Consider the following 15,404-nt stretch of genomic DNA (forward strand, 5'->3'; position numbering starts at 1 on the left):
GCAGGGATTCCAGCCAGGCAGGTCCCTCCGACGCTACCCGCTGTGCCACCTTCCGCAACAGTTCTTCTGCCATCTTCTTGAAAAGGAACCCGCTCTGAATCTCCACAGCAGCAGCAAAGGTGTTTCTTCCACTGCAGCTTGAAGGTAAGAGGGCTTTCTGCTCCTAACCCCTGCCTTATATCTTCTTAACCACGCCCCTCTTACCCCTTGTTAACCAATCCTGGTCCTAGGCATTATTTTAAACCGTTCCATCCTTTCTTAACCCCTTGCAGTCCCTGACTTTCTCCCTAGGCGCTTCAGTGTCTGCAAAGAAACAAGCAGCATCACCCTACAAAAAGGAGAAATATCCTTACAAGAAATACATGAGATTGACCTCGAGGCACGACAACCCAAACCCCACCCAAGCAGCTTTTTATATATCTAGTGTAATACCGATAAGACACTTCAATTGCACTTATAGTACATTATAGCAAGAAATGTGAGGACCATGAAACCATCAGTAGTAAACTTATAACAAAGCAAAGATGATTATAAATCCCCTAAATCCCATACATGAACAAGGAAACTGAAAGGTAAGCCATCAATTAGTGCAAGGAATTATGCAGATACATATTTACTATGGAGCAGCCAAGAGTTCTCAGGTCAAATCCCTTCCCTGGGTCATGGGAGTGCTTTTCTTTCCTCTCAGCGAGTGAGATCCAGTCACCCTTGTCCAGGGATCGGCCTCACGTAGAGCAGTTATCCTCGGAGGTTGAGCCAAAGGAAGTGACGAGGGAATGTATATAGGTTGTAATCTGAGTAAATCCCAAGCAGCACGAAGATCCTCCGGTTTCCTAATCACAATTTGCTTGTCCTGTTTAATTATCGCCACTCCAAAAGGAAACAGCCGACGAAACGGGATGTTGTTAGCCCGCAGCATATCCAACAGCGGCTTCAATATGCCACGTTTGGCAAGAGTTGAGGACGCCAAATCTTGGAAAAGAAGAATAGAAGTTCCCTCATAACGAACTCCATCTGAAGACCTTGCTTGCTTCAGAAGCGCAGCTGTGTCCACATAGCTGAGTAGACCAGAGATTACATCTCGAGGGGGATCTTGTGAACGTGGCTTAGCTCTCAAGGCCCTATGTATACGTTCAATATGAATTGGCGCAGCGCTCTCCTCTCCCAATATAGAAACAAAAATCTCCCGAGCAACTTTAGGCAAGGCCTCATGTGATATGGATTCCGGAAGGCCGCGAAACCTAATATTCTTTCTGCGACTTCTGTTTTCCTGATCTTCAGCATGCAATAAAGCCATGTTAATGTGATCATGTTGTATATGTAAAGTCTCTTGTACAGCTTCTCCAAACTTGACCACCTCAGCATGTGTGGACTCAAGCATGTCCACCCTGTCCCCCATATGTCGCAAGTCTGCTTTTATTTCTGCCAGATCTTTGGCTAAGGGGCCCAGTGCTTTAAAAAGTTATCTCTTGATGAATCCCCTTGACACAGGGACATAAGTTGACTCACCCCCAGCCTCCGATTGATCTCCTGTGCTGCCGACATCAGAGTCTTCTGCAGCCTCATGGCTGCACGCTGCTTCCAGCGCCATCTTGGATTTTCGCTCCGGGGAGCGCTCTAAAGTTTTCTTTAAAAACTTGTCCAAATCGGCTTGGTTTTTCCCCGGTTTTAGGGTGCCTGAGGGATCTTTGCCCTTATCTTTCACGGTCCTCTCCATTCTTCTTTGTCTTATCACGCTATGAGCTCGGGTAAGTCGGGTTGCAGCGGGAGCTCCTGATCAAGCCACCTTCTCTGCTCGCTGTCAAGCTCCGCCCCCCAACACTTATATTTTTAACAGCATTCTTACTTTGCAGCATCTTTCTACAACTGCCTAAAATTTTTCCCAGTATTGTACGTCTTTATTTAGAGGGGACTCATGGCAACTATTTATATTTAAATGTCTTTGCATAGCTTGATAAAGAAATAAAGATGTTTTTATACATTTTTGGTCGTGAACAGTTACATTTATGTGTCATCTTTCCTTCGTCTCATGATGATATAATATTGACACATATGTGGCACCTCGACTTTTATTAGAGGTGCCCACTGTTTTTATAATAGATAACACTTTGACTGCTCAGATTAGACAAGTAACCTTCTGCTGGATCTAATAGGAAACTCATAGGGAGGCGTGGGAAAGATAGAAAATAAATGTTAAGAAATATATTGTAGCTTATTAGGCGCAGCAGTTGCCCCAATCCAAGGCTTCTCCATAGACACTGGACCTCCAGTGCCTACTGTTAAATATTGTGCTCAATCTTTCTATAAAACGTCCTCCAAATGATCTATGAACCATATGATCTCACAAAACATTAGCCAATTTGATAGACCACAATCCAGCATCGGAACATGACCAAGTCCAGTCTTTGGTAGAGCCTCAAAAACATAACTTCCTTCCACTCCACCATATTCAGCAGACTTGTCAGACTTACACAGAGTTTAGAGACCCTACTTGGTTTCAGAAACCATATCTCTCTCATACAGTGACAAAACAAAGCCCACCAGAGAACCAGAGGACATGTGCATGTTCTTTATAGATGGAGGGTGGGCCCTCAGAATCATCTTCTCTGCTTGACCCAAGGAACCCCAGTCCGACGCTGCTCCAAATTATTTCTTGGGACAACAGCTTTATATGCACCATCTGTGTAAATGTGGTTCAATGCTTACTGCCTGAACAAAACAGCAGACCCTTATACAACACATATAACTTACCTATCACATTGTACGGGCCTGTAGTTCCCATTGCTTTACCTTATCAAACTCTTTCCTTCCCTTATGTCTCAAAAATCCCCACTTTCTGTTGTTAATGTTGGAATTGCATTTATCTGACAATTTTTACACTTAAGATGGGATGTTTCTCTCAGTGGAATGTAAAGTCATTGTCCCAACACCAGATCAGGGCTATGAGGGAGCCCCCTGTTCCCGCTGCCCCTGATCAATACCTTCACCATTCTCTACATGCAGCGGTGGGTTTTAGTGGAGTCTAGACATTACATTTTGTCTTCTAGATCCCCCTGTGGTTAATAGTCAGGAGACACTGGTCTAGTTTTGCCCTATGGGTCAAGGCACATGGGAATATCAGTGCACAGCAGGTATATAAGAGGGAACACACAGAACTTATGCTGACCAGAAAAAGAGCGCAGGTGAGGACAGCAGCAAGACGACCTTCTTTCCAATGCTTCCAGCAATCTGCCTGTAATAGAAGCTCCTATTAAAGGATGACATTTACCTGACTCCTTATATCCTCAGAACTGCGGTCCTCCCGCCAGGGATGTCTCCTTACACTTAACTGTGATCTTTAAGGGGTAGTTCACACTGAGTATTTTGGTACTGATTTTGACGCGGAAACCTCATGGGAAATAGCACCGAAAAATACCCGCTCGAGAAAAAAATAAGCAACATGCTTTATCCTCGGGAGTTTTCATCTCTGACCTCCCATTGACATCAAAGGGAGGCAGAGAAAGGGGTTTTCGCGAAAAACGCGAAAAAATTCCTGAAGCTATTTTAAAGCAGATTTTTCCACCTGCAAAAAAACTCAGTGTGAACAGGGCCTTAAGGTGTATTCCCGTCTTAAACATGTATAACATAATCACAGGGTGTGCCACCAATGCCTTACAAGTGCAGGTATCACTTCTAGGAACCTCACCTATTGGATAAACAGGAATCCAGTGACCCCTGTCTGCTTATTCATGGATGCTACAGACTACATAAAGTTCAATATGGAGGCGCTATCCATTAAAGTCTATGGAAGTTATGGAAAGAACTACTTGCTTCCCCCTTACTGGATGGCTGAGGATCCCAGAGGTGGGATTGACACCTATCAGGCATTTATGCTACACACTGTGGATATGCCATATATGATTAAGATGGGAATAACCCTCTAAGTGATGTTATCATTTCCACTTTTTGATGATAAATACAGAGCGCAGTTGCAGTGTGGTTGTTTGATTTGTTTTCTCATAGGAGACTATTGAAGATGTAGGGGGAGGAATCCTATACAGATGGTAGTATGGATGGTTGTGTGTAGGTGTTACGGCCAGGGTCGCTATTACAATTTTCTGGGCCCCATTCAGTGAAATGGTTATTACCCCTCTCACCCCGATACTCTATATATCTAGGAGAGCACGCTTGTATCACATTATCATTGTGCTTAAGGGGCATTCTTGCCAGTATAAACAGTGAAAACTAGATAGAGCCCCCATTAGGAATATAAGAGTTACTTCTGTTAGGAGAGGGATGAGCGGTGTCTATACAGCGAATCTTATCTCAGTATAATCGGTGCATTCTGCTATCTGCACATATCGATTATACATTTACAGAGACATAAGTAGTAAAAACCCATGAACACGTATTATACAACTATTATTTACAGTTTCTGATGAGCTATGGGCACCACTGCCAGCCCTAATATACCAGACTCTTTATTTGCCCCCATTCCCATCTACTAATAATACAGAACTTGAAGAACCCGCCATGAAATTCTCTCTCATTCCCCTGGACACTAGACTGTCACCCTTGATGCCCACATCAGATATGGCAGATCAGTGCCAGGAAAGTGCCACCTGAGGATTCCGTGACCTCTGACATCATGTGACCTGCACACGACCAACTGACATTTACTTTCAACTGTCGACGGCAGCGATTAGACGGAGGTCTACAGTTTGGAAGAGATTTGCGAAAATGGCGTCCACTGGACACAGCGAGAAGAAGAAGAGAGAAGACGAGAAGAGGAAGAGGGAAGAGGAGAGCGTCGCAGGATTTAAGAAGAGCAGTAAGAAGAGGAGAGGAGACCAGGACAGAGGAAACCACAGAGGATTGGAGGATGAGGAGCCAAGTTTTGGGAGCAGCCAAGACTCTGGAACATCCAGCCCCTATGCCAGGCTTAACATCAGCCGCTTCACCATCCACCAGGTCCTGGGTAGGGGCAGCTTTGGCAAAGTGAGTATTACAACTCCTTATTTAATTTTAAAGGGACAGTAAACCTATTCTTTTTATCTGCATCTATTGTTTCCTGTTATCAGCCATTTAACCCCTTAGTGACTGTTTTGGCCTAAGGACCAGCCCATTTTTTTTCAAATCTGACATGTATCACTTGAAGTGGTAATAACTTTGAAATGCTTTTATTTGTTCAAGCGATTCTGAGATTGTTTTCTCATGACAAATTGGACTTTAACCAGTTCAGGACCGCGCTATTTTGAGCCTTCAGGACCAGACACCGTTTAACCCTTTTTAGCACGTGTTAGGCTATGACTTTTTTATTTGTTGGGCTAACAAAGTGATTTTTGAGATGTTTTTTTCCGTAGACAATGCAGGTTTCTTTTTTTATCATTTTTATATACATCCTTTTTGCTATTTTTGAATTTTTATTCTTAAAGTTTGAAAATAATAGTAAAACAATAAGCTTTTTTACATTTCAGCTATTTTTTTTTTGGTAATAACATAATTTTACCGTAAAATAGACCTTTTATTTGTGATCGTCATTGTCTACCGTAAATTTTAATATATTACATGTTTATATTAGGGTAATTGGGTCCGCCCTAGCGTTACAATAATGATTGGCGGGGGGAACGTTTTTTTTGGGGGTGGGTATTTTATGTGCATTCATTATTAATTTTTTTTGCACTTTACTTTACTTTTATTTTTTTATTACTATGGTCTGTCCCTCAAAGGTCAAAAAAGACCTTTGGGGAACTTTATATATATTTTTTCTTTCTTTTACACCATGCTTTTCCACTGGAGCTGCACAGTAGCCCCAGTTACAGAGGAAATCAGCCCTCTCATAGTGACGATTGTCACTAATAGGGCTGTGCTGGGTCTAGTTAGACCGAGCAGCAGTCTGTCACTAACGGCACCCGGCGATCATGTAACCAGTCACATGAACACTGGGAGCAATAGAAACAGCGGCGCGGCCGCTGCCTCTATTCCTATACACAGCGTTCATTGAGCGCTGTGTACAAGTGATCAGAGAAGACAGAAGCAGCGAAAGCTGCTTCTATCCTCTCCTCAGTGTCCCCGACAGTCACTGACAGCCGGAGACCCGAAATTCAGCTGCCCGATCGCTCGGGCAGCAAGTTAAAACCCGAGCCGTAAAAAGTCTATGGCGCGAGTTTTAAGGACCCTGACCGCTGGCCGTGAAAACACACCCAGCGTCGGGAACCTGTTAAGATAGTGGTGAAATTTGGTCGACACATTCAGTGTTTATTTATGAAAAACACCAAAATTTGGAGAAAAATGTCAAATATTTGCATTTTCTTAAATTTAAATGCATGTGTTTGTAAGACAGATAGTAATACCACACAAAATAGCTACTATTTCACATTTCCCATATGTCTACTTTATGTTTGCATAGTTTTTTGCACGTCCTTTTATTTTTCTAGGACATTACAAGGCTTAGAATTTTAGCAGCAACTTCTCACATTTCCAAGAAAATTTCAAAAGCCTTATTTTAGGGACCGGTTCCGTTCTGAACTGTTTTTGAGGGCCTTATATACTATAAACCCGCTATAAATCATCCCATTTTAAAAACTGAACCCCTCAAATTATTCAAAACAGCAGTTAGACCGTTCCTGAACCCTTTAGGCGTTTCACAAGAATTAAAGCAAATTAAAGGTGAAATTACAAATGTCATTTTTTTTATTGCAGAAAATCAGTTTTAATCCATTTTTTTCTGTAACACAGAAGATTTTACCAGAGAAACGCAACTCAATATTTATTGCCCATATTTTTCAGCTTTTAGAAATATCCAAAATTTGGCCCTAGCGTGCTACTGGACGGAAGCACAGGCCTCAGAAGCAAAGGAGCATCTAGTGGATATTGGGGTCTTATTTTTATTAGAATATATTTTAGGCACCATGTCAGATTTAAAGAGGTCTTGTGGGACCAAAACAAAGCAAACTCCCCAAAAAGGACAACATTTGGCAAACTACACCCCTCAAGGAATTTATAAAGAGGTATAGTGAGGATTTTGACCCTACAGGTATTTTGCTGAATTTAGTGTAATTAGGCTGTGAAAATGAAAATCTACGTTTTTTTTCTAATAAAATGTTGTTTTAGCTCAGATTTTTTCAGTTTTACAATAGATAAAGGAGAAAGAAACACAAAATTTGTAAAGCAAACTCTTCTGAGTACGGCAATACCCCATATGTGGTAATAAACTGCTGTTTGGACCCACGGCAGGGCTCAGCAGGGAAGGAGTGCCATTTGGCTTTTGGAGCTCAAATTTTGCTTGATTGTTTTTCAGGTGCCATGTTTCATTTGCAAAGCCGATGAGAGGCCAAAACAATGGAAACCCCCAAAAGTGACCCCATTTGGGAAACTACACACCTCAAGGAATCTATCTAGGAGTATAGTGAGCATTTAGACACCACAGGTCTTTTGCAGAATTTATTGGAATTGGGCCGTGAAAATGAAAATCTACATTTTGTTCCACTAAATTGTGGAATGTCTTTATTTTTGCAAGGGATAATGGAGAAAAAGCACTCCAACATTTGTAAAGCAATTTCTCCCGATTACGGCAATAACCCACATGTGGTCATAAACTGCTGTTTGGATACACGGCAGGGCTCAGAATGGCAGGAGCGCTATTTGGCATGCAGATTTTACTGTATTGGCTTTTGGCCACTATGTCACATATGCAAAACCCCTGAGGTACCAGAGTACAGTGGAAGACCCAAGAAGTGACCCCATTTTGGAAACTGCACCCCTCAAGGCATTTATCATTTGCCTGGACAAGACAGGGCTCAGAAGGGAAGAGCATCATGCGCATTTGAGGTCTATTTTGGTGATTTTCACAGCATTGACCAACACTTGCAGGGCCCTGAAGTCAAATAGTAAAACAAACCCCCAAGTAGTGACCCCCCCATATTGGAAACTACACCCCTTATGGCATTTTAAGGTATGTAGTGAGCATTTTGACCCCACAGGTGATTCTACATTAGAAATTAGTGCCCAGCGGATGGTCCAAAGTGAAAATTGCAATTTTCCACTGATATGCCAATTTAGTGCACAATATGTTGTGCCCAGTTTGTGCCACTGAAGACAAATATCTCATGAACTGTTAAGCCAGTTCTCCCAGGTATGAAAATGCCATATATGTGGACGTAAACTGCTGTTTGGGCACGCTGTAGGGTTTAGAAGGGAGGGAGCGCCATTTGGCTCTCGGAGCACAGATTTTGCTTGGCAGTTGTTCTGTTTGGTGTTTTACTGGTATTTCGGTGTATAATGTGGGGGCATATGTAAGCTGTGCGGTGTACATCAGGGCATAATAATAGGGTATAATAATGGGGTAAATAAACAATTCATAGATGTGTGGCCGGTGTCGCACTGATAAATGGCGCCCAATCTTATCCGCTTTTGGAACAATGCATATTTTTCATCGCCATTTTCTGAGAGACAGAACTTTTTTATTTTTTCACCACCGGAGCTGTGTGAGGGCTTATTTATTGCGGGACAATATGTAGTTTTCATTAGGACCATTTTGGGGTACACATTTTTTTTAATCACTTTTATTCCATTTTTTTGGCAAGCAATGTGACCAAAAACCAGCAATTCTGATAATGTTTTTTTGTTTGTTTTTTTACAGTGTTTACCGTGCGCTATAAATGACATTTTACTTTATTCTGCGGGTGGATATATTTACGGTGATACCATATATATATAGTTTTTTTATGTTTTGCAGCGTTTGCACAAAAAAATCCCTTTTTTGAAAATAATTTATTTTTTGTTTCACCATATTCTGAGAGCCATAACTTTTTTATTTTTGCATTGACAAGGCTGTGTAATGGCTTGTTTTTTTGCCGGACGGGTTGTAGTTTTTATTGGTACCATGTTGGGGTACATGCGACTTTTTGATCACTTTTTATTCTATACTTTAGAAGGGCTTTAACCAAAAATATAGTGATTCTGGCATTGTTTTTTATTAATTTTTTTGTGGTGTTCACCGTGCGGGAAAAATAACATTATGGTTTTATAGTTTGGGTTGTTACGAACGCGGTGATACCAAATATGTTTACTTTCTTAACGGTTTCATTTTTCAAGTACTTTATTCCACTTTATTCCACTAGGGGACTTGAAGACCTGCACCTCTCATCTTTATTCCAATACATTGCACTACCCTTCTAATGCAATGCATTAGAGCTGTCAGCTATTCACTGACAGCAAGCCTATTAGGAATCGGAATCCGTGCAAGCACATCGCAGCGATGTCAATCTCCTGCAAACCACTAAGATGCCGCGATCGCTTTTGATCGCGGCATCTAAGGGGTTAATGGCAGGGTACGGAGGTAGCTCCGTTCCCGGCCGTTACAGCAGGATGGCAGCTGTAATATACAGCTGACACCGTTCGACTCATGGTGCAGGCTTAGCTTCAGAGCCCGCCGCCATCTTTTATCTGCGGCCAGAAGCTTTTTAAGCCCCGCCTCCGAGCGGGGCCTAACAGGCCGCCGTACTTGACAGACAAAGTGCCATTGTTAGGCTTCCTGTTGCTAACAGCCGATCGGCTAGTGTGGCTACCCGGCTCTTTTAGCCCGGTAACCATGCTGCAATACTGTGATTGGTCAGTCACTACTGACTGACAAATCACAGTGATCGCTGGCGGCACCGCGCTGCGATTGTTCCCCTGACGAGTGACTGTGACTATCGGCTGTCTGTGACAGCCGATGTCACTGTTCTGTCACCATGTCTTTTGACATGGTGACAGAATAGCACCATGACGTAACTGTACTTCATGGTGCCTTAATGCAGGGCAAACTATGACATAAAGTTGCGTTAAGGGGTTAATATTGTGCAGATGGTGATTGTATGTTCTTCTATGGAATTCATAATCAGACATCCAGAAAATGTCCTGCCCAGTGACCACTGCTTTATGTCATATATCTCATCTGTTCCTCTTATCATCACATTTAGGTCTAGTGCTGCTATAAAGGGGTATTCCGATTCATTGCTGATCTCAAAGTTCACAGCTGTGGGGGAGGGGGCATTATTTATTTCCATGTCCTGGCCTATTTAAGCTGCTATAAGGAAACAATACATACAGTGACCTCTATGTCCACATTACACATTACAGTATCTGTACGGATCCCAACCCAACCAAGTCAAAGACCTATCTAGTGCCTGTCCTTAAGACCTCTCCATAAAGCATCAAACAGCAGACATTGCATTATGCCGGGAGCTCAGCTTTATTCAGCTGTAGGGTCCTGGGTATTACCCGAATGACGACCCCTCAGTCCACCCCTGTTCCTTCTTCTTCTCATGAGGATTGTCCACTTGTTTTCCTCAGGTGGTGCTGGCATCAGTCCCCGGCCGAAACACCTATATGGCCGTAAAGATGATCACCAAACGGGACAATACAGAAGTAATCATGAGAGAGCGGCGGATACTCCTGGCGGCCCGAGACTGCCCATTTCTATGCCACCTCTATGCCGCACAACAGTCTCGGGAGAGCGCATGCTTTATCACGGAGTATCTGTCCGGTGGCAGCCTGGAGGCTTCGATCAGGATGTGCGGCTGCTTGGACACCGGCAGCGTAAGGTTAGTAAATAACTAATCAGGAGTCTAAGAGGAATATATCAAAAAGACAACAGAGGAGGTGGGATAACAGTTATGGTCAGGGGTGTAGTCAGGGGAGAGCTGGTGGGCACAAGCCACTCAGCCTTGGCTAAGGGATTTAGATAAAGGGCTAGGACAGAAAACTGAATCTCTTTCTCGGGTGAGGAAAACATAGCTAGGAGGTCAGATGAAGGACAATGCAGAGAATAGAGATAATACAGGCTGCCATAAACAGCACCTCTGCTCTGCCACAGACCCCACAGAATCACACATCATATTAGGGAATTGATGAATGAATTTTTGATGACATTGAGACTACAATCTGTTTTTCCCATCAGATTCTACACAGCAGAGATAGTGTGTGGCCTCCAGTTCCTCCATGGACACAACATCGTCCACCGGTAAGCAGAACTTTCCTCTTTTTTTTATCTTTACATGCTGGAAATAATGCACCCAGCTTTCCTAGAGTCCTGAATGGCTATTCTGTTTAGTCTTGCAGTGACCCATCACCCTCCTCCTGTATCACTGGGCAGATTTCTCATTCAATTGTCTCATTTCTTTGCAGAGATCTAAAGCCTAATAACATCATGCTGGATGCAGCTGGCCACATCCGAATCATCGACCTGGGGCTCGCCCAAGATGGCGTCACCGCCTCCAATAACATCCGTGGAGTGACGGGAACATTTTATTACATGGCCCCTGAGGTGCTTCTTAGGAAGAGATATGGCCCAGCAGTTGATTGGTGGAGCCTGGGGATTGTGGTGTCCAGGATGTCAACAGGACGCTTCCCCTTTAACAACGGCCCAGACCGGCAAATGGCTTACAAAGCCATCACCACCAAAAAGCCCATATTTCCATCTTGGCTTAACACTGACGTAAAACATCTCGTCAAAAAACTGCTGCATAAGAATCCTAAGAAGCGCCTGGGTGTGCGCGGGAACATCAGAGCGCATCCATTCTTTTCCACCATCGGCTGGGAGGAACTGGAGGAGAGGAGAGCACGGCCGCCATTCACACCATTTGAGCCAGTTCTGGAGAATCACCATCTGCAGTGGCCGGAGAGTAAAAAATCTCTTCACCCCTTGGCCGGATTCAGCTATATGTCACCAAGCTGGACCGGGTTAGATCCTCCTCCTCTGGAGATAACACTCATCAGATGTTTTTCTTACCTTCTGTTCCTCCTCATTGTCCGTGTCTTCTGCCTCTGTCTCTTCCAATGACTTTGTCTCTGCTGCTTCTTAAATTGATGAGATCCACTGCCCAGAACTTCATGCCTCCTGACCCGCACCTCAAATCTCTGCTGCTGTATGTCGCCTCGGCTGCCCTAGAACATCATCTCTCTCCGTAACATCTACATGCTGCACCTTTGCCATCTTGTTGCTACCCCAGTTGCTTGACTTTGCATCCTCCAATCCCGGGCTGGCATCTGACATCACTCCGGCCTGAAGATCCTCTTCACCCCCAGGACCGGCCTGTGTTTAGATTCCATCTGTAGAGTTCAGGAACAATAGCCGCATCTTGCAGTCCTGACGATCCTGAGTAGCGGCAAATGTACCTGAGCGGCTATTATCCCTGAACTTACCCCAGCACAGGCCAGGTGAGTAATACACACATCACACATTACACACACATCACCCACACTTCATAATAAGTACAGACACCCACACTACATGATAAGTATAGACACCCACACTACATTAGAAGTATAGACACTAGCACTACATTATAAGTATAGGCACCCACAGTACATGATAAGTATAGGCACCCGCACGTAGACACATATTATAGATAGATGAGATATCAGCCTTTGATCCTGGGATTATTCTGATCGCCATATTTGGGGTCAGGAAGGAATTTTCCCCCCTTACTATGAGGACAATTGGCTCATTCCTCACAGGGGGTTTTCGCCTTCCTCTGGATCAACACGGCCTTAATTAGGTTTAGGATAATAGATTAATAAGTAGGTACACTTATAATATAATATAAATAAATAAAAATAATAAAAAAAAGTTAATTGTTTCAAGTCTACGCCCATATTACACATATTACACATCAGCCTTTGATCCTGGGATTATTCTGATCGCCATATTTGGGGTCAGGAAGGAATTTTCCCCCCTTAATATGAGGACAATTGGCTCATTCCTCACAGGGGGTTTTCGCCTTCCTCTGGATCAACATGGCCTTAATTAGGTTTAGGATGATAGATTAATAAGTAGCTACACTTATAATATAATATAAATAAAGAAAAATAATGAAAAAAAGTAAAAGTTTTTAAGTTTACCCCCATATTACACATCAGCCTTTGATCCTGGGATTATTCTGATCGCCATATTTGGGGTCAGGAAGGAATTTTCCCCCTTATATGAGAATTGGCCCATTCATCACAGGGGTTTTCGCCTTCCTCTGGATCAACACGGCCTTAAATTTACATATATATTTAAAATATTTGACACATACATATACATATTACTTAATAATTATATTTAAAAAAATCCTAATAATAAAATATACCCCCCTCTTATCTATAAATAAAATCTTTCTTTTACCCCCTACATCTTTGTGCTTGTTTTTATTCTCATTGGACGTCTATGTAGTAAATGTTGTATAGGCCCCAATGTCTGATTCTCCAGGTTTAAGCCATTTAAAAGGTATATGTTAGATATAAAACGAAATTTGGTGTGAACAGAGCTTTACAGGGGTTGTCGGCCTTTTACAACCTCCATTTTGTTAGAGGGATCTTGTCATCTGTGGGGAAACCAACTGCAAGTGTTAAAATTTCCTACTGCGCCTCTAAAGGTGGAATGAAGCATTACACAGGTCCAACTAAAATCACAATGTAATACATGGACGTGTCGGATCCTCCTGAACAGGAGATACTGTTTGTAGTCCTTCTCTATTCTGGCTAGTCGATGAGCGTCCTGAACGGAAAACACCTTTCTATTATCTCTATTTCCCTAATAGAGCACTTGAAAATGGGTTATACAATGATAAGAGAGTTTGTTACAATGTATCAGTGCAGGTGGGAACTGGAGTATTTCTCTCATGGAGGATTGCCTAGACTGGATACAATGAATGGGGCACAGTGGAGATTGGTGGATCTGCTACAATGCTACCCCCTACAATCAGGGCATTCACCTTATGGATGCTTCAGTTACCAGATCCTTCACACCAGAGTGAAACATTCAAGAACAAGGAAAATCCCCGTGAAGACGAGTCCACACTGAGAGACTCAATAGGAATGGTCTATTCTATCATTTCCATTTATATTTTTTATACTAGAAGAGTAGGGTGACAACCAAATGGTCGAAATTACAGCAACCAAAGGTGGTGTCACCAACTATCACAAACTCCTGAATAGTAAATGTGCCTAGCTGTGTAATGACACATCCCCCACCCCCATTTACCTGCTGGCTGAATAGTCAGACGTCTGGGAAAGCTGGGTGAAAATACTCATATAATAGCACCTTTTAAAATGTAAATAATATGGGGGCACCAGCTGAGAGGTGGACACAATTGTATCCAGTCTAGACCTTTAGAGAACATTGCCTAGACTGGATACAATTGTGTGTACATCTCAACTGAGAGCAGGACTAGCTTAGGCTACATTCACACGAGCGTATCAGAATCACGCACGTAAAAACGCACCAATATAGGACATGCAGTGAGTTTTACGCAAACGGACACGCGCTGCATGAAAACTCCTGCATGTGTGAACGGCCCCATTGAAATCAATGGGTCTGTGTGCTGTGCGGGATTTTCCTATGCAGCACACGGACGTTATTCACATTCGTCTGGGGATGAAGCCTCTGAATGTAACGTAGTGGTCAGGAATTGAAACATAATGTATATTTATACCGTGATTAAGCTTTAGTTACATGAAATCGGAAAACCCATTTACAAATTCTCTCCAGCCCATGTAGAAATAAAACACATACAACTGAATTCTTTCATGGATGGGGCCGGTCACAGCTTTATTTAATATCTCAAAATACTGCAAAGACTCTATCGCTAATTGCTGCAGCACACGTCAGTACTGCCGGTAATACGTTTATTAGGAGACAGGCAGACCGAAAATCTCATGCCCGCGCTGCGGAAACAAACGCAGCGAAAACGTTTATAAATTGACCTGCGGTGTGAATTCTTAATCTGCAGCATGTCAATTTATGCTGCGTTTTCGTTGCTTTTCTGTTGCAGGTTTTCGCCCTTTTGAATTTAATAAGAATGTAAAACCTGCAACAAATATCCAAGTGTTGAGACTTTTGCTGCAGAATCGCAGCGATTCCACCGCAAACATCACAACTCAGAAAAAAAATAGTTAACACCCGGGCGTTGTCATAGCGACACTATCTTCTGTTTATCTTCCAGGCCTAACTCCTAGGATGATGTTTCATCCCATGTGACTTCTGCAGCCAATCACAGGCTGCAGCGGTCACATGGGCTGCAGTGTAAACTCGGTAGGCCGGACTGCACGTCAATGGAGGAATGCGTCAACATGACTATGGCCGAAGTTCCGCCCGAAAAACTGCACCACAACGTAGTACGGATGGAATATGCTGTGGGTTCTAGGTTGGATACGCTGTGTAGTTTTATGTAGCGTATACAACTTGTGGGAACCCGGTCTAAATGATCTCCCACCACTGTGACCACAGCTGCAGTGAGTAGTATAAAAAAAAAAAGTTGCCTGTATGAGGGGTGAGCATGGCTGGGATAAATGATTGTAGTCTGTGTAACCTGTATTCTGCTGTACTATGCGTATGCTGTAACTGTAGTTTCTTATTACTGTTATCTGTCTGGTTAAATTTGTAGAAGAAATATTTTTAC

The 15,404-nt window shown here is 42.9% G+C and overlaps 1 protein-coding gene across 1 annotated transcript; it reads left to right on the forward strand.

The window, feature by feature from the left end:
* The first annotated feature begins 4,712 nt into the window (after nt 1–4,712).
* LOC142656445 (protein kinase C delta type-like) lies at nt 4,713–13,109 on the forward strand. Its single transcript, XM_075831371.1, has 4 exons — nt 4,713–4,977; nt 10,315–10,565; nt 10,922–10,984; nt 11,149–13,109. Exons 1-4 carry the CDS (start codon nt 4,720–4,722, stop codon nt 11,801–11,803), a joined length of 1,227 nt encoding a protein of 408 aa, XP_075687486.1. The 5' UTR covers nt 4,713–4,719; the 3' UTR covers nt 11,804–13,109.
* Nucleotides 13,110–15,404: the final 2,295 nt, after the last annotated feature.

The sequence above is a fragment of the Rhinoderma darwinii genome, chromosome 6, assembly GCF_050947455.1.
Source record: "Rhinoderma darwinii isolate aRhiDar2 chromosome 6, aRhiDar2.hap1, whole genome shotgun sequence".
In the NCBI taxonomy this organism is placed as follows: domain Eukaryota; kingdom Metazoa; phylum Chordata; class Amphibia; order Anura; family Rhinodermatidae; genus Rhinoderma; species Rhinoderma darwinii.